The sequence below is a fragment of the Gymnogyps californianus genome, chromosome 2 (assembly GCF_018139145.2).
Source record: "Gymnogyps californianus isolate 813 chromosome 2, ASM1813914v2, whole genome shotgun sequence".
Classification (NCBI taxonomy): Eukaryota; Metazoa; Chordata; class Aves; order Accipitriformes; family Cathartidae; genus Gymnogyps; species Gymnogyps californianus.
This window is the reverse complement of record NC_059472.1, coordinates 56,885,220-56,911,534: the sequence shown is the minus strand read 5'-3', so window position 1 is coordinate 56,911,534 and position 26,315 is coordinate 56,885,220. Positions and strand designations below refer to the sequence as shown.

Below are 26,315 nucleotides of genomic sequence, written 5' to 3'. Positions count from 1 at the left end.
GTACATAAATTTGCATTTGCAGATACGTGGTGTAGAGTGGTTTGCATGGTTAATGGAAGCTTTACTCTCTTCTGTGTTGTGGCACAATTCTGAGGTTCAAAGTCAGGGTCATAATCTAGGACTCATTTGCTGTTTCACTTCTTATTCTGTTTTTTTTGTTTTGTTTTGTTTTTCACCCTTAATTCATGTATTTTTAAAAGTTGTTCCATTACATTACACTCTCTGTCTAAAACCAGGCTAAAGTCTGTGTTTATTCAGCTAAAAAAGAGTCTGATTTTCAGAGTTACCGAGCTGATGGTTGTTCTTATTAAAATTGGAAGCTGGAAGTGAAGTTTCTCAGCTAATCAGTTATCCTAAATATGGACTTAGATGTCTAATTTTAGAAACGAAGATAGGCAAATGTTGGCCCTGCTCTTTCAATTTTTAGTTTTCCCCATATAGGAAAGATTGCTAAATATGTTTTGATTACTTTACCATTGATTTACAGTCTGTGAGGTGCTGGAATTAAGAAAGGGAAAATAGCTATGAAAAGATAGTGAATAATATTAATATCCAGTGCAAGAGAGAACTATTCAGAGCCATTCACTCACTTTTTAGCAGGTAAAAACCAGGGGTTTATATGACATTGGGAAACAGTGTTTCAACTAGTATTATAAATATTGTAAATATGAGATTTTATGGCATATTAGATCATTCTTTTTCAGTGTTTAAAGTGTTTTACAAATTTTTGGTGTTGATCAGTTTTGAAATGATGGGATTTTATGGTTTTGTGCATTTTAACCAGGATGAGTGCTACCGTGAATCATCAAAACACACATCCTAATAATAGTGTCACACGTTCTAATTAAAAGTCTGCTAGAAATAAAGTGATCTAACGTAGCCACAATAAGTTTGGAAGCAGAGTAAAAGAAAGAGATGGAACTTAATTTTTAATTTTGGCAGGAGATGGTAGTGTCAGCTGGCTTTACAGTGCCAATTGTCTTTAAAAGGTTATACTTTAGGTGAAAACATGGCCCCATTCATTTCATAGGAGCTATGTGAAATCTGGTTTTGTTTCTGTTGAGATACAAGAACATGCAGCCAACAAAAGACACTGAGTTGATACCTATTGTCTAACCTATGGAGAAGGACTGGAATGGAGACTAAAAAGAGAAGGAGTGATGTTTGAGGGGAGAGGTGAAAAAATACTTGTGAAGGATGAAAAGGGTGAAAGCAAAGCCAAGCAAATATTTTTAATATTATGGTGTCCAGATTCCCATCTTGAGTCATCAAGCTGCATGAATTTACATCAGCTGAGACTGTTGCAGAGCACAGAGCATTAAGAGAGAAAGTGATTATGGACAGGCAAAGCTGAGAATAAGCAAGGTGAACAAGCAGAGAACTGAACAGAGTGAATAAGAACAGTTGAAAAAGAAAATAGGTACATACAGAAGAAAAGCAGGCAGGTACGGTAAAAATGAAGACTGTATTGAAGAACATAGGCAATCTAAAGGTAAGCAAGATACCCTGTTACTGGAACAGTTTTGTAATCTGGATTGTATTTCTCCATGTTAGCGATTTACTTGGTTTTTTTATTTGGAATCAGAGTTGATGTGTGTGTGTTCAGCTCATGTTCCAGTTGTATACAGCACCCGTACGGTGGTTGTTAAAAGCACCATGTTTAGAAGGAACCCCATGGCTGCCTATCATTCACCGTGGAGCATGCTTTAAATAGATGTAATAGCAAGTCCTGATCCTGGTCAGAAAGTGTTTGAACTACTTTCAGAAAGTTAGTGTAGTTTCTCTTGATGATGATATTAATTTGCCCTTTGCTGGTGTGAAAAGATAGTGAATCACTGTGAGTTCACTGGGATGTCGTTCAGGGGGCAGATGGACCCAGATGGTCCATCTGTGTAAGAGGAGATCATGATGATATATTTTCTATCAGATTATATGAACTTTGAAGGCCTGGGAATGCAATGGGGTTGCTCAGCTGTCTACATAAAGGTACAATTAACAAACTTTGCTTGGTGGTGAGCCTTGTAAGCCTCAACTCTCTCTCTTCATCCATCCTCGACAGTGAACCTACACAGGTCACCATGCTCTATTCTCGTCAGGGGACGACAGAAACCATTGAGGAGGTAGAAGGGGAGCATGAAGAGGAAAGAGATCATTCTGCATCAAGGCCGGAGGAAGAGGAGGTGGAAGATTATAGCCTGGGTTCAGAAGGAGCTGCGTATACTCCTGATACCGATGTGCCATTGTACTCCACTGTGGATAGCAATGCAGAAGCTCCACCTTCCTATAGCAAAGCTGTCAGCTTTGAACACCTTCCCTTTGGCTCCCCAGATGACTCAGCTGGTAAGAGCCTCATGATGGTGAGCCCAGACGACAGTCGGACGGACAAACTTAATGATACCATTCTCCCTCCATTGACGCACGAGCTAACGGCTAGTGAGCTGCTTCTGAACAAGTAAGGACCTTCAACAGGGAAAAATTGTTGGTCCCAGTCTGTGAAGTTTTGTCATTACTTTGGTTTTTTTGTCTCAGAACTAGCCTACAGTTTCTGATACAGACCTTGCGCTAAATTTGATTTAAGGGAAGAAGCTAATTTCCTGTGCAGTTGTTCTAATTACAGATTTCTAAGATGATTCAAATTCATGTTGGAAAGAATCTCCGCTTTCTCCCCAGATGCCATACCTAATTGTTCCAATTAGCGTCAGATTTCTGTGCTGCAGTTGTCATGGGGTCAAGGGCTTTTCTAAATATTCCTTGTGGAGAGGGCTTCTCTTCTCCAGGCAGCTGTGATTTCAAATAAGTTTCCTCCAGGGCTATCTGGGAAAATGTTTCTCCTTTAATTATTTTGGATTACTATAAGGGAAACTCTGACCTTTGGCAGAGTTTTTGTTTAAGTCAGTAGGAGCTGAGGGCTATGTAGAGAGAGCACCTTGCTAAGTACTTTCATAAGGGATAGGATGCTCCCCTCTTTGCCCCTCAGACACTGTGCTCAGTAGCACACCCAGCATTGAAGTGGGGATGGTGCCGCTGCTCTTCTTCCTCTGCTTTCTGGCCTGACTCAGCTAGGGGAGAGCTTCACCGAATGCAAGGACAAAGTCTTAAACCACAGAAATGCCTTTCAGGCTGCCTACATCTGGAGAGAGAGAGGCTGTGTAGATCTGACTTTGTAGGTGCAGTGTCTTTTCTTCTGGTTTTCCATAGTCATTTCTGCTTTTCAGTGAGATCTCTTCTCAGGCCAGGGCACTCTTTATGAAAAGCAAAGAGAATTGTGAATGTATGTGAAAGTCAAATAATGATTTCTTGCTGCCTTTTATATTTATTTGAGTTAGGTAAAGGGAAGAAGATTGGACACATCTAATGCTCAAGGGCATTTATTATGTTCTAATTTTATCACAGGACTATTCATAACATACATCTCCTGTTGGACCTCTGGAGTTTCTCCAAATTCCCATCTGTGTTGATAAATCAGATATGAATCCAGACAGGGCCACACCAGCATGGTGTGATGTACATGAGATATGTTGGTTTGGCAACTGTAGGAAAGCAGTGCTTGTAGAAGTTCTTGGGCCAAGCTGACTCTCTGGGTAAATTAAAAAACAGCAGAACAGTGCTTCTAGTTATTTTGCCTGAAATTCTTATTTTCTGAGCTTAGAATCAGGCTATTTGATTATAATACCAAATCCCATCTTTTTTTTTTCTTCCATTGAACTCAGCAGTAGAATTGTATAGTTTTTCAAAAGGAAAAATAGTAGCAATTTAAAAAGCAGGTCTTGTGAAATTAATTTTCATTTCATTTACGGTACTCTGCTCCTCACAGGATGTTTCATGATGACGAGCTGGAGGAGTCAGAAAAGTTCTATGTTGGTCAGCCTCGAGTCTTGCTTCTTATTTATGCCCTGTACAATACGCTGGTGGCCCGGTCAGAAATGGTGTGCTATTTTGTGATCATCCTTAACCACATGATCTCTGCCTCCATGATAACCCTGGTGCTTCCCATCCTTATATTCCTTTGGGCCATGCTGTCTGTTCCTCGGCCAAGCAAACGTTTCTGGATGACCGCCATTGTCTACACTGAGGTATGCTGCTGTTTTTGCAACCCCATGTCTAACACAGAAAAGTTAAGCTGTAAGCTTTGCATGGTCTCTTTTCTGTTTTTCATCTCTAGGATCAGGGGCCTTTGGCCCTTCATATTAATATAAATATTTGCTAAAGTCCTCAGCAATTTCTGTGGTATGAAAAGGTCTTGTTTGTGTTTTTCTTCATGGCAATAAGCAATGTCCTTCCTGGCATGTAAAGCACTTATCACAAGAACAGACCATTTGCAAACAGCTACTATATAATTGGTAATCAAGAGACAGTATACCCTGCTTGTGGTATCTCAGGTACCACTTAACATCATCTGTTGGTAGATGTTGATTGACTTTATTACTGAGGAAATGTGAACTGTTGTTCCTCTGTAGCAAAGAATATGCTTGTTTATCTTCTCATAAAGCTGACAAAGTAGTCATATTTCTCCCCTCTTAATGTCACGAGGCTATTATATCTGCCATGCTTATAAAACACCCCAAGTGTGTTGTGTTTCTGAACAGGTGACCATTGTCATCAAGTACTTCTTCCAGTTTGGCTTCTTTCCGTGGAATAAATATGTGGATTACACAAAAGATAAACCTTACCATCCACCCAATATTATTGGCATTGAGAAGAAAGAGGGTTACGTGCACTATGATCTTGTTCAGCTCCTTGCTTTATTCTTCCACAGATCCATTTTAAAGGTAATCTGAGTTCATGTAGTTTCTTATTTTATATTTAATTTTTAGTTTTAATTTTTTTAGTCACTTGTGATATAGAAGAGTCACTCATTTGGATATTAGGAAGAATTTCTTCACTGAAAGGGTTATCAAGCATTGGAACAGACTGCCCAGGGAAGTGGTTCAGTCACCATGCCTGGAGGTATGGACTTGGCAGTGTTAGGCTTACGGTTGGACTCGATGATCTTAAAGGTCTTTTCCAACTTAAGTGATTCTATGATTCTATGATTCTATGATATCCCAACACAATGAATTTGTCTTCCCCCTCGTGAAAACATGACTGAGCTTAGCAATGCCTGTGATAAATACTGTGACAGAAATACAAGGTTGAAATGCTCTCTTCTTCTTTTTCCACTAGTGCCATGGGTTATGGGATGAAGACGAGAAAGGGGAGAGCTCCAGTAATAAAGAGGATACTGATGATGAGCTCTCTCTGACAGGAGGCAGGAGAGATTCTTCTGCCTCTTTGAAATCTGTCAATCTTGCAGCATCAGTGGAGTCCATCCATGTCCACTTCCCCGAGCAGCAGACTGCCATCAGGAGGAAGAGCTCTAGCAGTGTATCACAGCTTTCACACAGGTCCAGCTTCTCCTCACACAGATCTAAGAGAGGTAAATGTTGTGGCATTTCTGGGATTTGAAGAGCAAACGTTCATTTCCCATAGGATCATCCTGCTGAAACCTTGTACTGGTTGCTGTGGGGATCCCACAGGCTACTGAATGCTGCTGCTCCTCAGTGAGGAAATAGGATATGAACCAAAGTATCTTCATGTTTGAACACACTCCAAGCCTTCTTAAAGTTCAAATGGAGAGCCATACTTTGTGATTCACTGTATTTTTAAAATGACATTACCCAAAAGCTGGGAAAGGAATGCTCAGCGTGGCCCAGATCCAGAATTTCTGGTTCAGCATAATCTCCAGCTAGAGGGAATGCAAAGCATATGTCTTTTTCATATCTACATTTGATGATACTTGAAGTGAGAAAAAGTTTTGATTAGGTATATTGAAACAGATTACCTATCCCATCTCGTAAAAAGGACAGACTTACTTTAGCCTGAATGTATATATTACCAATTGAGATGACTGAGTCAGATCAATCAAGTACTTACCTTTATCACTAGTCTTCTCTTTTGTATAGTTGTTAGTCAAATTTTGATCTGCCAGTGATTAAACCTTTACTGGATGCTCTCAAGATTTTCTCATATTGGAAAAAAAGCATGAGAATTCATTTCAAAGCTTCTTTCAAATGTGGGACTCATATATGGGATGGAAGTCTCGAGATCTATTACTTTCTAGTTTTTGTATTTAAACTTTGATTTTGAATTAGCTTCTCTTTCTCTCCCTTTTTTTTTCAGGAAGTACCAGTACACGAAACAGCAGTCAGAAAGGAAGCAGTGTGTTAAGCATCAAGCAAAAATCTAGAAAAGAGCTTCTTATGGAAAAGTTTCGAGAACAAATGATCAAAGCCAAGGCCTTCACAATTAAAAAGTGAGCAACGTGAGGAGCTGTATGGGTTTGGGGGAAGGTTCCAAAGAGTAAAGCAGTAAAACAGCATTTTAAAGAGAGCAGGTTACTACTTCTGTTAATTCAAGGGGATGAATGGGTATGTATACAGTTCATTGTATGCAGATGCTTTCACTCTAAGTCCCACCAGCTGAACATCAGACAAATCAGCATTTGTTCAAATAGCATCTACCTGATAAAAAAGCTAAATGTCCTGTGTCAACTTGGTTGGCTATGTATATTTCTACTGAATAAATGCTAATAAAGTGGTTTAGAAGCAATCAGAACAAGGGACTGGTGTCTGTGAAGCCCTGTGAAGGCTGTCATAGTAGATCTTAGGTATCTTTAGAAACATTAACCGTATCACATCCAGCCATTCTTTTCTTCAGTGCAAGTTACAGTGTTGTTAAATCACATTGCGGTCTATGTTGTTTTAGGACTCTCCAGGTGTATGTGCCCATCAGACAGTTTTTCTACAATCTTATTCATCCAGACTACAGTGCAGTGACTGATGTGTATGTGCTGATGTTCCTCGCAGATACAGTGGACTTCATCATCATTGTGTTTGGATTTTGGGCTTTTGGGGTATGTCACAGAGGCATCTATCTGTAAATCCTCAGTAGGATTTACATGCTGTAGATGCTAAGTATCATGTGAGTGTCCTCCTTCCTCGACCACTCTGTTATATTTTCCTTTTCAGAAACATTCTGCAGCAGCAGATATCACCTCTTCATTATCAGAGGACCAGGTCCCAGAGGCATTTTTGGTGATGGTGCTCATTCAGTTTGGTACCATGGTGGTAGATCGAGCACTGTACCTCAAAAAGACTGTCATGGGAAAGGTCATCTTCCAGGTCATCCTTGTTTTCGGAATACATTTCTGGATGTTCTTTATCTTGCCTGGAGTGACAGAAAGGTATAACCCTTATAATCAGACAAGATGGGTGGAATACTGATGCTCTACCAAGTTGTTTGTATTTAAATTTGAGATGGCTATAGCTAAGCTTTGGAATCATGAACAGATTTCTTCTTGGTCTCATTTCTAAGCAGAATGTTGGAGTGCCTTTCCACAGCAATAACTGTGGCCAACATAAGTTTGAGGAAGAATTAATTATATAAGTATGTACAGAAATATTCTCAACTTAGGCCCAAATGCAAGCAGGTGAAAGGGAACTTGCCTGTAATTGAGTGATTAGAGCCCTCAGCTGAGACAATGTTGGCCTCTGATTCAGTTCTCTACTCCCAAGACTGCTGCACACTGGTTTAGAAGAGTGAGTAGAAAATATCTCTCTCAGAGTAACTTACAATTTAGCACTTTCCTGGAATGTGTGAACTGTGGATTTAAATCTCCTTAGACTGAGGAATGTCTAAAACCTGTGTCTCTTCTGAAGAGCAAAAGTTCTCCTCCCCTGCTCGTGCCACATACCTCTGGAGGCGATGTGGAGGTGGTCACCTGCTGCATGAAATCTTGTATCACATGCCTGGTCAGGTTCACCCCCAAATCTAACGTTTCTCATTGCATGGCTCAAGGCAGTTATCACCTCACACTGCACTGCAGAGGTGTTAAGGTTCCCTCTCTAGTGCTTGGCTAACTCCCCTCTTACTTAGGACTTTAAATTGCCTTGTATTTACCTCACTCCATTGACTATACAGGGGAATTGAGTGTGTCACCTGGGCACATTACACTTCATTAACAGTCAAGTTATTTTACTGGGAAAAAACAAAATAGGTGCATAGTGTGAAGAAAGACTGAAAGGTCTCATTTCCTCTCAAAAACAAATGTTTTCTTTTTCCTCAGTGCAGTAGTAATTGTGCCCCTACTTGAAAAAAAAAAGCACTTTTCAAGTGGATCTCCTATCTACTGCGCATTGAGAATTGATGTGAAACTTTTGGCTTGATTTGGTCACTTGAAAGGCAATAAAATAATTTTGACTTTTTCTGTGCTTTTATGAAATTTATATCAAGTTGTTAATCTCAAATCTGCATCTGAAACCTCCTGTATTCCTTCTAAGTCAGACTGATTCTTAGAAGTCCCTGCAAATTTCTTAATGAAAATAGTTTTGCAGGATGTAATTGAAAATATTGGATCATGTCTGGCTCACAAATCCTGTACATCATGAGGCATCTCCTGCAGTTCCACCATGCTATTGAACTGCAGTCAGAAGTGGCACATGTTTACCAAGATAGTCAGGGGGATGGAGCACGACACTTGAGGAGAGGTTGAGGGAACAGGGTTAGTTCAGTCTGGAGAAGAGAAAGTGAAGAGCTGTCTTCTGCTACCTATTAAGAGGGCATTGAGAAGAAGCTAAGCTCTTTTAAGATAGGACAAGTGGCCACAAGTTGGAAAAAAGGGAAATTCTAGTTAGATATGATAAAAAATCTTTTCACCATGATGGTAGTCGAATGCTGGAGTGGGTTGCCCAGACAGGTTGTGGGATCTCCATCTTCAGAGATTTCAAAACTCAGCTGGACAGGTCCCTGAACAATTTGGTGTAATTAGACCTGATTCAAGCAGGGGAGGGTGAAAAAATGATCTTCAGAGGTCACTCCAACTTAAATTCCTGTATGAGTTCATGACCTTGGAGGTGCCCCCGTGAACACAAATAGCCATTAAAGCTGTCTAGATTCAGTCCAGATGTCAGCCCTCTGAAAAGCCAAGAGGAGCAGTGTCTACCCAGGGCTCACAGAGGGATGTGCCGTCGTGGGGGCCGAGGGCAGACTGGCCTGTGTTGGGCAGCAAGGCACCGCTAGCATCCAGAGGGAGAGGGCACTGCCCCAGAGCCCTCACTCTTCAGGAAGCCTATTCCCAGTCTCTCCCCTGTGACCCTGAGGTGACAGCAGATGCTGTTTGTAGACTTTCTCATCCAGCATCTTTCAAATACTGTTTTAACCCTGCAGTGGGGTCAAAACGAAGGGCTTTTCACAGGATCTCAGGAAAGGGAAACTGCCAGGAGCACAAAACATTTAAAGCTAATTTGGTCATACAGAGATACAAAGCTCATCATTTTCCTTTATCTGTCTTTTCCATTACAGGAAATTTAGCCAGAACACAGTTGCCCAGCTCTGGTATTTTGTGAAATGTGTTTATTTTGGCTTATCAGCATATCAGATACGCTGCGGATATCCAACTCGTGTTCTTGGCAACTTCCTCACAAAAAGTTATAACTATGTCAACTTGTTCTTATTTCAAGGGTAAGTCTAGACCTACTGCCCTCCTCCTTTCTTTTGTGAAATAAGGATTTGTTATCATGAGATGCTGGGGTTATTCATGACTTCTCTTCACAGGCTGCTGGAAATGAGACAGTAAATTTTGCGCAGCACACTCTGTATATGCCATACATCCCCTGTAGTCCACAAAAAATCAATTTCAGGAATGCAAATTTCAGAAAAATCAGTCTCCCACTCTGAATCCGGAAGCCTGACATACCAGTCAGCCATTCAGGCCCCTACGGAAGAGACATTTTTAACACTTCTAAGAAATCACCTCTGTAAACAGAGATAGGGGCTACACATTGTGCTAGAAAACAGGTAATGTTATTTGCTCTGCAGTCCTAAAAAGTAGTAAGGCATCAAATCCCAAAGAGATCTTTGGAGCCAGTCTACAGGCTCTACCTCAGCAGGTAAGAAGAATAAAGTGAAAGACAATACACATGAGAAATAAGAGCTGTGCATCAAAAAACGTTTCCTTTGTGTATCTTTTGAGAAGCGCTGCACATTTGAAACTCTTCAGGAATTAGGAGTGTTAGTGCAAGTAACAGGCACAGCATTACCTCAGAGTGAAAGGTGGTGGTAAGGAGGCATACCCCACCCTCCACTTAATGCTGTTACCATGATGTTGTGATTAAGCCAGTTCAAAGCATATACATATTTCACAGAAAAGCTGGAATAATTTCAGCCTTTTCCCAATATTTTCAGCATGGGCTTGTTGCATTCCAGTAGGAAAAGTTACAGAAGAAAGCTTTCTTCACATGAAATAGTCTTTGTGAGCTGGCCAAGCAGAAAAGTGTGGGACCAGTAAAGGGAATGATGCACTTTGAACAGCTGCTATATGCATGTTGGTTTCCTGTTAGCCCACCTTCTTCTGCTGCTTGATCCTGAGTCATAACGCCCAATTCCATATGCAGCTGAGGACTGCCCACCTACTGCAAAGAAGCCATGCACCAGTTGATGTAAGGAGGTACAGAACAAATTCGCACCATCCTGTGGAAAGGATGTTCCTCTACTCCACTCGCAGGTCAGAGGAATTTGAGGATACAAGAAAATCTCTCTTGTACCATTCCATCAGTGGCTCAATCACAATTACTGGGCATAATAATGCAAAAGCGTGTTTATGGCCTGACAAGGAGATCTAGAGGAACATGAGCTACGGCAAAAGATACCACCCCCAAAACATCAGTACTAGCTGTGCAGTCTCAGGATATGATTGTATTTGTGTTTGCAAAATCTTCCATTGAACTGTCTTTTAACATTGGCTTAATTCTCCCTCTTGTCATATATGCACTTACTGTGCTCATTTAATGTGATCCCCCTGTTTCTGATGAGTTGTCTGCTGTGGTCTCCCTTCAGGTTCCGCCTGGTTCCGTTTTTGACCGAGCTGAGAGCAGTAATGGACTGGGTTTGGACTGATACCACTCTCAGTCTTTCCAGCTGGATCTGTGTTGAAGATATCTATGCTCATATATTCATCCTGAAATGTTGGCGGGAGTCAGAAAAAGTAAGGAAGCCCCATATGAATGATCCAGGCCTCCTCTCCCCCATGCAGAAATGAAGAGAAATAATCACGAGTCCCTAAATAATTGGGAAATCCACCATAAAGACAGTTTGTTAGAAGATACACCTGGTGTTTATGTTCAGAAATATTCAGACTATTGGGTACTTTATGTTAGTTGGCAGTCACCACAAGTGAAATTTCAAATGGCTTCTCTTTTGTGCCTAGCTCATTTTTCCACCATTAACGTGAACTCCACAAGCATGCGCCTGCTAGCTTAATTGCATGCCTGAGTTTCAAGGCCAGGGTTGAAAGTCCTGGTATTCACACAGGCTCACTTTGTCCATGACAACTAAATGAGTAACCCGCAGTAGCAGGGAAACTGTAGCTGAGGAGAAAGGTCGGTAGAAGGAAGAGCTCGTGCCTCCACGGTGTAGGTCCCAGGGACACCTGGTTCGTGTAACCGCAGAGGGAACTCAGCTGGCTGCTTTATCTCAGGAGAGTCCCTGCACATCCAGAACTGAACTGCAGGCCAGATAAACCCGCTATTTGTCTGACTGAAATTTCAGTCTCTTTAAATCATTTAAGCTTCAGTTCAAATTAAACTTGCAAATTCTGGATTCCTTATAACCGCTATAAAGATTGCAACCATATGCTTACTTATTTTGCCAATTTGAAAAAGAAATTAAGCATTCTTTTAAGAGTGACCCAACCAGTCAGAAATTGTACATGTGCAATGAAACAGCTGTATTTTTCAGTGTTACTGACGTATTTCTACTTTTATTATAATCCTGTCTCTTAATGGCAATTACTTTCCAAGTATGTCACTTAGATTAACTCAGAGCTGAAGTGCACACAAATCTTGTATATAGGCTTTTTCTGTATGATTTCCATTTCTGCCATGAATGGAGTATCATCAGAGGCTTCACGAGTCAGAGAAATAATAATCCAGTTCTACTTTGACCGTCCATCTCACTGCTTTTTTTTACGCTACAACAGGATCACTCTGCATTATATGTAGCATAGATCTGATGTGGGAAGATTTCTGTGTCTAAGCTAGCATGTGTGTGCTAATGCCATGTAGCAAAATAACTACCCGTGACTTTATGAGTGTTGTTCAAGGTACTTTCATTCTCTCTGTCTCTCTCTCACATTGAGTGGTATGCCTAAGTACTTTGACTGCTAGAGGCTCTCTGAGTTGTTCTGTAACATCATTAAAGGTGCCTGAACTAATCTCATACAGACAAATAATATACCCCTGGTGATCTTGATATGATGTTTTAATGAAAACAGTATTCTGTAGTGCAAGACAAATGACTTGATACACTGCTTTTGAAAAGTAACTAATTTGTTTTAAATATAGCATTGTATTACAAATTTAATATTCTCCTAGGGCTTTATGGATTCATGTTGTAAAGCAAGAACAATTTCCTGAAAGCCAGATTCCTGGCGTGTGTTTGAGGTGCAGTGCAATACAATGCATCTTTATTTTGCACATGCAGTATGCAGTGTGTGAAAGACAGGATCCTAAAACGCTGTGCGGAGTTAAATCCTATAAGAGAATACACCAAAATAAATTACAGTGATGGTAAGGCATTTTACAGGGTGGTGAAGCTATTAAGAGTATTCAGTCATGAGGCCAATAACAGAGGGCAGGAATTATGGACAAGGCAGAATAGATGTGCCGTGTGATCTGCTTTGAAAAGAGAAGGATAAAAGCAAAGTCACTTCTGGTCTCAGAAGCTAAGAAAGGGAAGGATGTTACATCAGCAGTGTCAAGACTTTAGGAACAGCAATAAAACTTTAAACATTATTTAAATGCAGTTGGTATGGGATTCACTAGAAACAGATTGGATCAAGCCTGTGAACAACTCTTAGAAATACTGTATGTGAGGTGTGAAATGAATGTGGAGGTAGTGCAATATCAGACAATCCTACTGATTGTGCATGTCAGTTGCTGGCAAACAAATTTTTTTTTTTCCCCTTGAAATACAGTTTCCTGCATTTCAAGCTCTATGAAAGGAATTCTGCCTTAAGGAGCTTTGAGATAAAACTTTTTGGAAGGACAAATACAAGAAAGTGCATCACTCCCAATATCAGTTTTTGAACAAATTATTTTATCACTGTTGCTGCTATTATTTTACATTTGGTTCCTGTGAGTTCATGCTTGCACTCGTTCAGACAAAAAATTCAAGTTACCCTACCCAATTTTTCCCTTCTTTATGGTTGTGAAGAATCAAAACCACAGAGGTTTACAGTATTTTTCACACCAGACACACACTTGACATGGGTTCATTTGGCACTTTTCTCTGTTGTCACCAGAAATTCAGTGTCTGTGCAGGTTTGGCTAAAAATCTCAAAATAACTGGCCTGACAATGGGTAGGAAATTACCACAGAAGACAGGAAGCCTTAAGGTCGTTATATATTCACCCATCAAATCATACTAAGTGTACCTCTGATAGAAGAGACATTACCATGTTGCTGTTTGCTTTTGCAGAGATATCCCCAACCAAGAGGCCAGAAGAAAAAGAAAGTTGTGAAGTATGGAATGGGTGGCATGATTATCGTCTTGCTGATTTGTATTGTCTGGTTCCCACTGCTCTTCATGTCTTTAATCAAATCTGTTGCAGGCATCACCAACAAGCCTCTAGATGTATCAATCACAATAACTCTAGGAGGTTATCAGGTAAAAAAGAAGAAAGACTAAAAGCAAACTCTGGTTTTGCACTGTATTTCCTTGTGCTTTTTCTTATTCCCTTCATTGAATTGAACTCTCCTGCCTTATGCAAGAGATCAGGCAAGCTCCCACAAATGATGCCCTTTGGGTTTAAAAACACGTTAGTTTATCACTGATGTAAAACATTATCTTCATTTGCAAGTTAAAACCAGAACCTACTGGCAGTGGAATCTGAGTAAATTATCCTACATCAGGTACGCTCAGGTAACTGTCTACAGGTCCACATAGTAAAATGTAAGATAATTGGAGGTAGCTTGCTTCTCAGTGGAGTAAGATCGTAACCTTCTTCTGTTGAATTGAGTACCATAATTGTCTTGGACTGTGATGCACAGGATGCTGTACTGTGTATGTAGCAGCTGGTGTGAAGTAAATGTGACAAGTGTGTGTTCTTTTGTTTCCCAGCCTATTTTTACAATGAGTGCTCAACAGAGTCAGCTCAAGGATTTGAATCAGACTGGTTTCAATGCGTTTCTGGGAAGCTATAGGGGTAACACTGTAAGTGAAATGTAGAATACCTCATTACTTAAAAATGTGTGCATGTTTCCATGGAGGCCTTTTGTGAGTTTTGTTTGAGTAGTTATAAGTGGTCAGCAGCGCTGCCATTATTTGGAAGATGTTTCCATAAAGAGGGTTTGCATGAGTAAAGGTTTGGACAGATTATTTGTCAGGACAGGGCTGGGTTATGGTGAGACAAGTTACCATTAATCGAGACATCTTTGCACAAAATCATGGAAGACAGAAACCCTAGTTGCCCTGTTGCCTGAATAATAACCTCCCCTCTAAATGACACAAACCTTCAGGAGACGTGATGCTGTTGGTGTACTGCCAAAACAAACATGCTGTGGGGACACAACAGTGTTGGCACTTTTAAGCCCCGTGCTCCTTCCTATAGCACACACAACTTTCACCTCCCAGTGAGGAGATGTGGTGTCAAAAGAAAGTGTGTATGGCCTAGAAAAGTTTTGACATTAAAATGTCAAAACATAAACATTTAAATATAGTCTCACTATTTCGTGGTGCAACATGCACAAAGTTATCACAAGTTTCTACAGGAAAAAGACTAGTAACTAGTGGAAGCTGTTGCATTACTAAAGTAACTGGGGTTTGATCAGATATAACTTCAAAAGAAGTGCTTCTAGCCCATTCAAGAATTAACATTTTTTGATATTAGATCCTACCAAATAGCCCATGTATTATAGCAGTAATATTGTAATCTTGATCCACTTTGGAAGTTACCAGTTTCAAGTTGCCTTATCCTTTGCAGACATCTTTCTGTGCAGGAAGATGCTTAACAAAAGACAGAGTAAAATTTTAAGTTAAGCTTAAGTAGACTCTACAGAGTTTACCTGATGAACTTTCAGACTTACTTTGGCCTAAATGGCCATCATTCTTCAAACAGCAGGGCCATTTTTGCCTTCTTAGCTCGGCTATACTTTGTTTATTCCCCTTCCCGTCTGAAGCCCCAGTTGGTACCTGAGGAAAGCAATCAGTGCAAACCACTGCACTTACAATTAATCAAACATTTACAATTCTGCCTGACTGGGAAATGTGGCTAGGTGTCTTGTGAATATCACCGCACTGAAATTTTCTTTTCCTCTTCTGCACCTACAGGCTGCTTTGCAGTTTCTAGAGGGCTATGGAAAAGAAGATATAACTCTAGCAGATCTAGAGGGAAATTCAAACTCTTTATGGACCATCAGCCCTCCCAGTAGAGAGAAAATGATACAGGGACTGCTGGATTTTTCAGCTGAGTTCACTGTAGTTCTTTCATGGAGCATTCAAAGGTAATTAACATGGCTGTTACGAGGTTGATGGATCATGTGCCAAGTGTTCGCTCAGCAGAACAGTTCCACGCTGCATTTTTGGTTTAGTTTTTCAGCAAATTCTATTGTACTGCAGAGCAAAAAAACCTGAAAGTGGGAGGGAGAGAGACAGAGAGAAGTGACCTTTGTTACCCAGGAAAATATTTGTTGCCTGCAGTTCTCAAAAAATAAAAAGAGAAGTAGAGCCATTTCCAAGTACATTATTTAAAAAGGCAGGGTGGAGTTTTCAATGGGACTTGAGGGGAAGGAGGGAAAACCAAGAAAATTTTAGCTAGTTTTAGATGGAGATGTTCGAATAAACTGCCCCAAACAACCACCTTGTTAGCGTTTATGGGAACTGAATACTTAGACCTAGTTAAGGCAGAAAAACTATGAGGAAATACAAACAGAAGTGCTTGGTCCTCTTATTAAGGGAGTCTGGAACTGACACAAACTTTTTTTTAAATACACATATACTCAGAGACTTTGTTATGCAAATAGCATAACAATGGCACAGATCCATTTTGTCGAGACCTTTGCCTGTTCACTTGTGGTTCCTTTGGCCTCAGTGAACTATTACTTTACAATGGACTTTTTGCAAGAGACAGCCTAGAATATAAAGTAGTTGCATGCAGGCTAGAGCACACCCAGTCACCGAGGTGGTTTGTTGGCTACTGTCTGCCAGCTGGGATCCCTGTAGACTGCTGGATTAAATTGGAGTTAGGGCATCACTCCACGGAAATTAAGTACCTTTGCAGCCCCAGTATCTACCTTTTTTGTTGGAAGTAGATGCTGGCTTGTTCTAGCAATCCTCAGCAAAAGACTGTGCACAAGAAGCAGGTCAGCTGAATGACTGTGGGAGCTCTGAACATGCTGGGTCAGTTCTTCCACAGTCAAAAGTAGGCTTGTAATGAATCTGCACCCTTAATTCAACTGTATTTGACCCCCGTTATTTTCCTGGAAGCATACAGTATTAGCTAGTGAATTACATCACTCCGTCATTTCTGAACCTTGTATTAATTTTTAATACTGCTACTCAGTTTGCCTGTGTACTTGCATAGCTGCAAACATTCATACACTAGTTGAAAGAGACCTTTTCCACCCTCAAATTGCATCCTGTGGATTACATTGTGACCGTGAATGACTGAAAGTGGTAAAGACTTACCACAGTGACCTTCCACTTTTTCTCCGTAAAGGGAGAAAAGCAAACAAGTATTTAGGTTATGCTCTCATTGTAGGTTGACAATGTGTCTTCCCTTCTACTTAAAACAGAAATCTCACCCTTGGTGCCAAAGCCGAAATAGCGTCAGATAAACTTACCTTTGTCCTACCAGAGAACACCAGAAGAGATATTGCTACAATGATGTCTGGACAGCAACTGGAAAAGGTGTAAGTTATTTTCTTTGACTACTTATATGCAAACCTTCCCTTTTTAAAGCTGATTTCCTAAGGAGGTCAGGCTTGTGCAACTGTATCATTTGTCTGCCCATCTATCCCCCTCTAATAACTTTGGAGCCTTGTTCACAGAGGCCAACAGCATTGGAGTCACATAGTAGTACCATTAAAGGTAAAAGCTTATTTCCTATGATAAATGTAGGCTGAGAAGACCATGAACACTGGAACACCACCAACAAGCATGGTGAAGCTATTCGTTACTTTTCTTTTATTGGATAAGCACAAGTTCATTACAGTATATTCAGTTAAACTCTCCTTTGAGTTACTTCAGTTCAACTTGATCTGAGGATGTTGTATTGATGATTTTTTTGTTCTAAATAACCATCCAGCCTGTATTTCTCATTGTTATTCTTGAATAGTATTAGATTGGCAAGGAAGTGTTAAATCACTGCGGTCAAAGGGTAACATCTGCAGTTGTTTCTGACATCAGATCTTTTCCTGTAATGGAAATTCGCAAGGCAGAAAGAGCATGCTCTTCATATGAATATCAAACATTATTCTGTGGATATAGCCTTATAGCATTAACAGCAGTGGTGCCTCCTTTCAGATTTGAAAGGAGTCTGGCTCTTCCTCTTCTGTCTGCTCACTGGGGATTACTTTAAAGCAGTAGTCTCTAAATACTGCTAAGCCAGCACGTCATCCCTGAAGGCCACCTGATCTGATTTGTGGCCACAAGAGTTGAAAAGTTAAAGCTGAGGCCAACTGGGATAGTGAAAACTCTGAGAGGTTCATATCTGTTAGTAGGTGGAAATGAGATTTGTCTTTTCTGTGCACAGCTATTTTTCTGCACCCACGCACACTTGTACATCCAAACAGACTGCTGTTGAACATCTGATCATTGCATTTAAAAAATATTCTACGCCCCTTTTACTTTTCTGCTGTGTGAGGATACGGGAATATTTCCTAAGGTGATGTAGTGCCAAGGAGGGTAGATTTTGCTCTTTTGTGGGAAGAGGTAATTCATTCGTAATTCTCTCTATGCAGGAGGCAAGCAATAACATAGAAGATACACCTGCATTTGCCTGTGTTGCAATAGTACTGTTGATTTAAGCTTTTTTTACTCTGCCGTAAAGGAAAAATGGTTGTGGCAGCTAGTAGCCATTTCAGCAGGGAGCTTTCTGCCACCACCTTTGCTGGGACAACTTAGCTGCTGAGCTCTTACCTATCTTTTGGGCCTGCTGGAGTGATCAGGGGGGATTTTAAATTGGCCACCTCTGTTCCTCCTCAGCCTGGTGTATGCAATGTAGCAAAGTGTCATGGGACTTCCTGGAGAGCTCCCCTTCCCTAGAATTTTTCAGTCATTTGAGGAAAAAGTTAGGACAGTATCTCTGCTTTTAATGAAATCTCTCTCTCTCTGACTGCTGGTAATTTATTCCCATTTAAGGTGATTTAATTTTGAGTCCAATGGAAGAACTTTTACAAACATTTTTCTTTTTAAGTTTGAAATCCTCCTACAAACTGTGAAAATATTTCCCAGTGAAAGATTCTGGCAAAAATTCTCACTCTTATCAGGTGTTATTATCGAAACATCTTGCAATTCTGAAGTAATAACTGTTCTCACCACATATTTTTCTAGCTACATATTTTTCTAGCTTGTTTACTACTGGTGATGTGTTGCCTTTCTTTGTGCTACTTATATAGCTGACTATAAAAGCAGCTTTGTTAAAAAGGGGAACAAAATATGAAGTCTACATTCCTTGCAAACACACATGCCCCAGGTGTGTGGGATTCATGGCGTGTGAATGGCGACATTATGGACGGAGCTCCCTGCTGAAGTACTGACAGAACTTAGTTAATAAATCCAGCTAACTTTCAGATGTGACATCTGAACACTATAAAATCATAGCTTAAGCCAAGAATTACTGGGAACTGTGTATAGCCCTGTTAGGTATTTCTACATTATTTTAGAGGTATAAAAATATGAAATATTTGCTTTCTCATTTTTTCCAGAACATTAGAGACAGTGTACCCATACTACATCAAGGCTCCTAGTGATTCTCTGGCAAAACCCATAAAGCAGCTATTGACAGGTATGTGTCCAGACCATGGAAAACAGAGTGTGGTTGAAAGAAGTGCAACACAGCACTCACACTTGCACATTCGCTGAGCTGTTATGGGGCACCTCAGGCTGAAATGCACTTACAGTGGTCTCTACCTGGTGCCTGCAAGTTTGGGGAGAGATGAGGTAATACAGTATAAGGCAGACAATGCATCTGGATGTATTTTAGCTTTGTATTTAACAGTAATGACTCTAAGGATGAAGTCCGGCACCTTGCCTTCAAGTCTGCTTTCAGGAACTGCTTCCCCTTGTTTTCTGAGGAAGTGATGACAAGTTTCACTTCTCCACATCTCCCTGCTGCTTTACCACAAACAGTCAGTAGTGCTGCATGTCTGCAAATGTAGCTCCCCAGTGTAAATAATGACACTGAATGATTTTTTTTTTTAGCTACTTCTTCCTTATTGGCTACAAAGAATCCAGTTTAGATAAATCATTGAATTTCAGAGTGCTGTTACCCAATCAGAATGTATACAGGTACTCACAGGCATACAGAACACATGCACGCATGTGCACATACATGCATGTGAAAAACCTGTTGGGTTGGAAGAGTAGGAACAAGTCTTTATCTAAGAACACTTTGCTCAACAGAGGTTAAATTTGGCACTCAGGCATAGTAGTAGTAGTAATATGTAGTACATTATTGTACTATGTAGTACATTACTGTTCAAGGTTCAGTGAGCATGATTAGATTAATTGGGAAAAATAATTCTTGAGGCTGAACTTAGCTCTATGAGTAGCAATAAGTTGCAAGTGCTTCACTGTCATTAGTCAGGTCCTGTCCTAAAGAACTCTTAATTTGAGATTCTTCAAAAGAGCTTTAATGTATACACTGCTAATATACGTTCCCCAGAAATCAGGAGGGCCAGAGTTCACCTCCTGTCTGTGTGATCAGTATGCATAATAGGATAGTATGCTTTTCTTGATATAAGAGAATAACATCTTTTATACCAAGACATAAATGATTTACAGTGATAGTTTCACTTTGACATACAGAAGCTGACCACTATCCCCCCAGGTTAAATGTGTTGCCTTAGGCCTGAAATGCAGACATGCTGACTGTCATTGATACCTTGGCCTGAAAATATTGAAATGATTTGACAGTTGTAGAGAAGAAAACGTAGGTGATATGAAACATTTTATTTATTTAATGCACATTCAGATGAGATTTGCAGAAGGAAAACCACAGAAGTCTAATTATTATGCTTTTGTAAAGAAATAATGTAAAATGGGGTTTAGGAGAATTATAATGAATCTTTACTCCTACATTGCTCAGTCATTTTATCATGCAGATGTTTGAAGTATCTGACTCAAAACAGTTTGACTTTTGCAATTCTTGGTATATATATTAACATTTCTTTTTTTCAATAGACTGCAGATGGGAAAACATTACAGTTTCCCTGGTCAAAAATGTGTCTGATGAGGGAGTTCGTGAGTGGTGGGTTTTGAATCAGCTTGGAAAAAGATACAAAACGTCTGAAGAGAGTCTTGAACTCTTCATATTCAGTGATAAAGTCAGTCCACCAAGCCTTGGATTCTTGGCTGGTTATGGGTAAGAAGGAATCTTTACATAAAATTAAAATAATGTAGATAAGATAGAAGTAGAGGTGACTTTATTTGCTGGGTTTGGGGTTTTATTTCTTTTTTGTTGTTGTAGTGTTTGAACATTACAAGATTTTGAAAAGGAGTTTTGTGAGATTTTCAAATTCATGTCTATTAATGTTATCTATAGAAGGCTTCATATTTGTAAGGAATGGTATTACCCTTGATACTGCTGTCCAGTGGAAAAAGGCAGAAGCACCCTTCGCACCAGTTTCCTATTGAACTAAAATCATTCAAAACATGTTAGTTTAGCTACGGGTCAAGTTCTACCCAAACTCTGCCCAGTTTTGGCGACCTTCCCAATCTCGTAGCCAGGACCCTGGGTGTGAAATGGTTATGAAATACATCTCCACAGACAGAGGAAGGCAGGAGACTGTGCCTTCCTGGGAGATATGCCTGTCTGGCATGATTTGGGAGAACTCCTCATAGGAGGATTATCAGGGGAGGACAGGTAAACGTTAGTCTGTCACCAGTTACACGTACTTTAATAAAAATATTAGATATGAAACCTGACAGATCATTTGCCTTTAGCAGCCAACAGTTGTCAGATTTCCCATTGTGACTTCCAAGCTGTAGCAGACAGGACGTGAGACCATCAGTGACTGGGGTTAAACCGTTTAATTCAGCAGCCTCGGCTGTTTATGTTCCCAGATTTCTGTGGTGTTTGAAGAGACCTTATTTTCCTTCATCCTGCAGCACAGCAGAAACAAGATCCTAATTAGAAATTAATGTTCACTCAGCTGACAGACTGCACTTAGCCGTGTAGATGAGCTCCCTCACACTTGGCTGACCCTTTTTCAAGGCATGATTTGAACTCTTTCCTTTCTTTCCTTTCAGCATCATGGGACTATATGCCTCAGTTGTCCTGGTGATAGGGAAGTTCGTCCGTGAATTTTTCAGTGGGATCTCTCACTCCATCATGTTTGAGGAGCTACCCAATGTAGACCGAATCTTGAAGTTGTGTACTGACATTTTCTTAGTGCGAGAGACTGGAGAACTGGAACTAGAAGAAGACCTGTATGCCAAATTAATATTCCTGTATCGCTCACCAGAGACTATGATCAAGTGGACTAGGGAAAAAACTAATTGATCTCTTTCGTGTCACACTGCGAATCAAGTTGATTTCATCTGAATTTTAAAGGAAAAAAAAAAAGCACAATATTCTCTTAAGAGCTAAGCCTTTTATAGTTAGGTAGCAATGATTTTTCACTGAAGGAGTCCTGGAAGCTACAGCCTTAGGAATCCATGCTGCCTTTCAAATTAAGGATCAACAGTGAAGAAGGTTGGATGATTTGTTGTTTTTAATGTGCCACTCCTCTACAATCTGGGGACTGCTTTGTAATTTAATCAACAAAAAGTTTGCATCTTTGTCTGGCTAATTTAATTTTCCAGACAATCATTACAACTTAAAGAGAAAAGAAAGGAGTGAACCCACAGATGACTCCAGTGTACCTTCTTAACCCTTTCTGGAGCCATACAGGTTGGATTGTGCAATATGCTGTTGTACATCACTGACTTTCAAGCTACAGTAATGGGACGCTGACTAGCCTTCAGGACACCCCAGAGCCGCAGTGGGAACTGAAGACATTCTAGCCATACCCATTTGTAGAAAAGCAGAGGTTTTGATGTACAAAGGACACTGTGGACAAGCCTCTGTTAGCAAAAAGAAAACAAGTAACAATCTCTTTAAATGCCTTATTTTATTTGTACAGTCACAGAAGACATTTCCACCAAACATCAAGGACTTTTCTCAGGAAAAAAAAAAGCAACTGAAACTTGACACTTCGTCAAGGTTAACTAATGGCTAGAATAATTATGGTGAATTATTGGGGTGTTCTGCTGGGCCATTCTCTTCAAAGTTACTGCTTTCCATTAGATGACAAAAGAAAGTTAATTCAATGACCTAAGGAGCTACTTCATTTCTTATAACCCTTTAAAGACTGAATAGTGTGTGCTTCTCTCTGCTCCCCATGACATGCTTTTTCCCATTTCAATGATTTAAGGCAACTGTTGTTTTGCTGTTAGCTGATATTCTTCTTCCAGTGTTTCAGGTATACGAAAATGTTTACATATTCCAAGTCACATTTTTACATCCGAGACGGGTTTTTTTTTTAAGTTCCCAAGTATAGACATACATATGAGCTTGAAAATGGCCTTTTTCTTAAATTACTATTATTAGTGACACAAATGGCTCATTAGAGAACATTGTAGCATGAAAATTTACAATTGCAATGTAGGTTTCATTCCATGTTAAAAAAATTATTGAGAAAAAAAGATCATTGAATGGGTAGGGTATGTAAAAAGGATATCCTGTGTAGTTTTGATTCAGTAATGACTTAAAATAAAGCACATGTTGCAAAGTCATTTTAGAAGTATTTTTTCCTCTGCCTTTTTACATGAAATGGGAAAAGTTTGACATTCTTCTAACTCTGTGACAAATAAATCTCTTTCTTGTAGTTAGCTGCTATTTATTATATGAATGATTAGTTAATCACCAGAAAGAAACTAATACAACGTAATTTGCTGGCACATTTTACTGCAGAACTTCATAAAACAGCACAACTAAATGAAGTTGCAACATACTCTGCTGAGTGCTTCCAAGACAAATGCTGTCACATCCATTCTATACTGTGAAAACTAACATTTTGAGCACCATGAAGTGCACAAAATAAAAATCGCTTCATCGTATTGTAACAATAAAATCATTTGGTGACTGGAACTCACTGGAAAACAACCTGATTTCCTCCAAAGTGTGGTGGAAAGGTGGCTGCTCATACAGCCAGGCAGCATTCCCCGGTGGAGAGTTTTGCTCCATTTCTTCCTTAGGACCTGTGAATGAAAAACAAAATATACAGGGCAGCCCTGACATAGGATCCAACAGGGATGCTAAAATGTCCTTTGTGGTTAGATGGATCCTCACCTGGGTGTTCAGTGATTTTAAGCAGAGCAACACTGGAAGGAGAAGTGTGAAGGGTGTAATGTGTTTCTAAAGGTACCAGCCAGCAGAACCATGCTGGCCACAGTTGGTCCTGGCTCCCTTCCTGGTTCCTTCTCTTTAACGGGCACTTCCTTTCTGGTGAGAAAAATCTATCTGCAGAATGAGCTGTACAGTTATTTGGGCTTTGCAGAAATGTGCTGCTCTTTCTTTCATGGATTGATCAAACTTTGAAAATAAAAGGATTCTTCTGTTGGTTTTTTATTTATTTTTTTAAAACAATCTATAGTCAAATTGATGACATGGACTGGATAGCTAACTACAACAGGTGAAAAGTGTACTGCTGATGACCATCCTTTGAGCCCAACCATCCTTTTAGCCCAACCATCCAGATAAAGTCGAACTGGCAGCCAGTTTCTAGTGGCATTCTTTAGGGAATCAATATTGGGGCCGGTACCTTCTAATCTCTTTATTAACAACCTGGAGGACCCGACAGAGTGCACTTTCAGCAAGTTTGTGGACCACACCAAATGTGCGTCTGGGGAGGTTTGTGATAACATAAGCGTGTCAGCTGCCCTCCTGGGGCATGGGGTGGGCAGTTGTTACAGGGAGGGCAGGACTGCCTTTCAAGGTGGACCTCAAGATGCTGGAGAAATGAGCTGCCAGGTACTTCACGAAGTTCAGCTAAGACGAATGCAAAGTCCTGCATCTGGGGCAGACTAACCCCATCCAGCAGTTCAGACTAGGTAGGTGGGTAGGGAACAGCTTTACAATGAAAGGAGCCAGGGCCGGGGCTGGGAGTTGCATGTATATCAGCAGTGTGCCCATGAGGCAAAGAAAACCAACAGCATACTGGGCTGCATTTACAAAAGCATAGCTGAAAGTCATGGGAATTTATTCAGCACTTCTGAGACCACATCTGGAGAACTGCATGCAGGTTTGCGGTCTCCAGTGCAAGAAAAACACTGACATAGTGGAGTAAGTCTGGCAGAGGGCTGGAGGACACAATGTGCGAGGAGGGGCTGAGGGAGCTGGGCTTGTTCAGCCTTAAAAAGGAGAAGTCCAAGGGGAGAGCTTATTGGTGTCTGCAGCTACCTAACGGTGAGGTACAGAAAAGGTGGAGCCAAGCTCTGCAGATCTGCGCAACGATAGATCAAGAGGCAACAGACACAAATCGCAACAAGGGAGAGTCTGGTTAAATAGAAGGAAAATTGTTTTCACCATGAGGGTAGTCAAACACTGGAGCAAGTGCCCAGAGAAGCTGTGGGATCTTCAGCCTTTGAGGTTTTCAAAACTTGACTGGACAGGCCCTGAGCAACCTGTTGTAACTGGCCATGCTTTGCGTGGGAGGTTTGACCTGAAGTCTCCTGAGGTCCCTTAAAACCTGAATTATGCCACGATTTTAGGATTCTGCCAGAGACGCTGTAGCTTACAAAAGACAGTGTGTTGGCTGCTGTAACAATCAACCTCCAAAATGTCAGGATAAAGTCATAGGGTCCAAAGCAACAGTATAGTTATACAGAAATACTTGTACCTACAGACATACCTTAGTAAGCCCTTGTGTCCAATTTTTCAGAGCTGAGCACTGCCAGGGAAAGGTCCTGTTTTCCCTCTTCCACCCTTGTAATCAAAAAACTATGGCTCACAAGATGATAACATAAGCCCTTACCTATACAAATGGACTGAACTGGATGGATGGGATTAAATGGCCTTTTAGAAAGTTACCAGGTCAGACTTAAATGAAACAGATCCTTGTGGTTATTTTCCCAGGTTTTAGGACTCCTTCCTGCTTTGTTCAATACAGGAGCATCTCTTCAATGGAATAAGCCTAGGTAAGAAAAGAAGAAACATCCTTAAAATAAAATCAGTTTTGTTTTATAAGCATCAGTGTTTTTGCTTTCCTTACAGGACTTGATATTTTAGTTTTTCCAAAGAAGCTGCAGGTTCAAAGCTGCATTAGGGGAGGTTCAGACTGGACATTAGGAAGCATTTCTTTACCAAGAGGGTGGTCAAACACTGGAACAGGCTTCCTAGAGAGGTGGTCGATGCCCCAAGCCTGTCAGTGTTTAAGAGGCATTTGGACAACGCCCTTAATAACATGCTTTAACTTTTGGTCAGCCCTGAATTGGTCAGGCAGTTGGACTAGATGATCGTTGTAGGTCCCTTCCAACTGAAATAGTCCAGTCTATTCTATTCTATTACTCAGTGTCAGCAATAACAAATTTCATGTCTGTGGTATTGTCACAAAAGGCATTTTTCCAACCTAGCCCACAGCTTTTGTGAAAAGAAATTGCAAAATTGTTTCTTTATGGGGCTGAACTATGCTGATAGTCCACAAAACCCACCCTTGCACCATGGAGAGTCAGAGTGCTGAACCTACGCTTTTCTGACCATTCATACTGTTAGAGGAGGACAAACTTCAACATAAGACCACTTTGCTCAGGGACTTGTCCAGTTGTGGTCTGGCAGTCTCCAAAGATGGCAATGTCACAACCCCTCTGGTCTGTCTTAGTGCTTAACCACCCTCAGGGTGAGCAGAGGTTTTCCCCACATCCGTTTGGATTTCCTTCTCGCAGCTTTGTAGCATGGCAACTTGTCCTTTCTGCTCGGGAAGCCCCTGTGTGTTTAAAGTGTCCAGCAAGCAAGGTCTGCAAGCCCCTCAGCTGCACTGCCCTCATCAGAGGACCAATCTGGAAGTGGCCTGGCCGCCAGG

General features: G+C 40.6%; 1 protein-coding gene across 1 annotated transcript in view; it reads left to right on the top strand.

Moving 5' to 3' along the window:
* Positions 1 to 23,857, top strand: part of PIEZO2 (piezo type mechanosensitive ion channel component 2) — a 318,116-nt gene extending 294,259 nt beyond the window's left edge. The window contains exons 40-55 of the mRNA XM_050891534.1: positions 2,060 to 2,452; positions 3,815 to 4,073; positions 4,587 to 4,769; positions 5,164 to 5,416; positions 6,160 to 6,292; positions 6,745 to 6,892; positions 7,008 to 7,222; positions 9,340 to 9,498; positions 10,873 to 11,020; positions 13,513 to 13,701; positions 14,155 to 14,247; positions 15,364 to 15,536; positions 16,827 to 16,943; positions 18,960 to 19,039; positions 20,437 to 20,617; positions 21,505 to 23,857. Of these exons, the coding sequence (XP_050747491.1) occupies positions 2,060 to 2,452; positions 3,815 to 4,073; positions 4,587 to 4,769; positions 5,164 to 5,416; positions 6,160 to 6,292; positions 6,745 to 6,892; positions 7,008 to 7,222; positions 9,340 to 9,498; positions 10,873 to 11,020; positions 13,513 to 13,701; positions 14,155 to 14,247; positions 15,364 to 15,536; positions 16,827 to 16,943; positions 18,960 to 19,039; positions 20,437 to 20,617; positions 21,505 to 21,757 (2,977 nt within the window). The 3' untranslated portion in view covers positions 21,758 to 23,857. The remainder of the gene's footprint in view (positions 1 to 2,059; positions 2,453 to 3,814; positions 4,074 to 4,586; positions 4,770 to 5,163; positions 5,417 to 6,159; positions 6,293 to 6,744; positions 6,893 to 7,007; positions 7,223 to 9,339; positions 9,499 to 10,872; positions 11,021 to 13,512; positions 13,702 to 14,154; positions 14,248 to 15,363; positions 15,537 to 16,826; positions 16,944 to 18,959; positions 19,040 to 20,436; positions 20,618 to 21,504) is intronic.
* Positions 23,858 to 26,315: the final 2,458 nt, after the last annotated feature.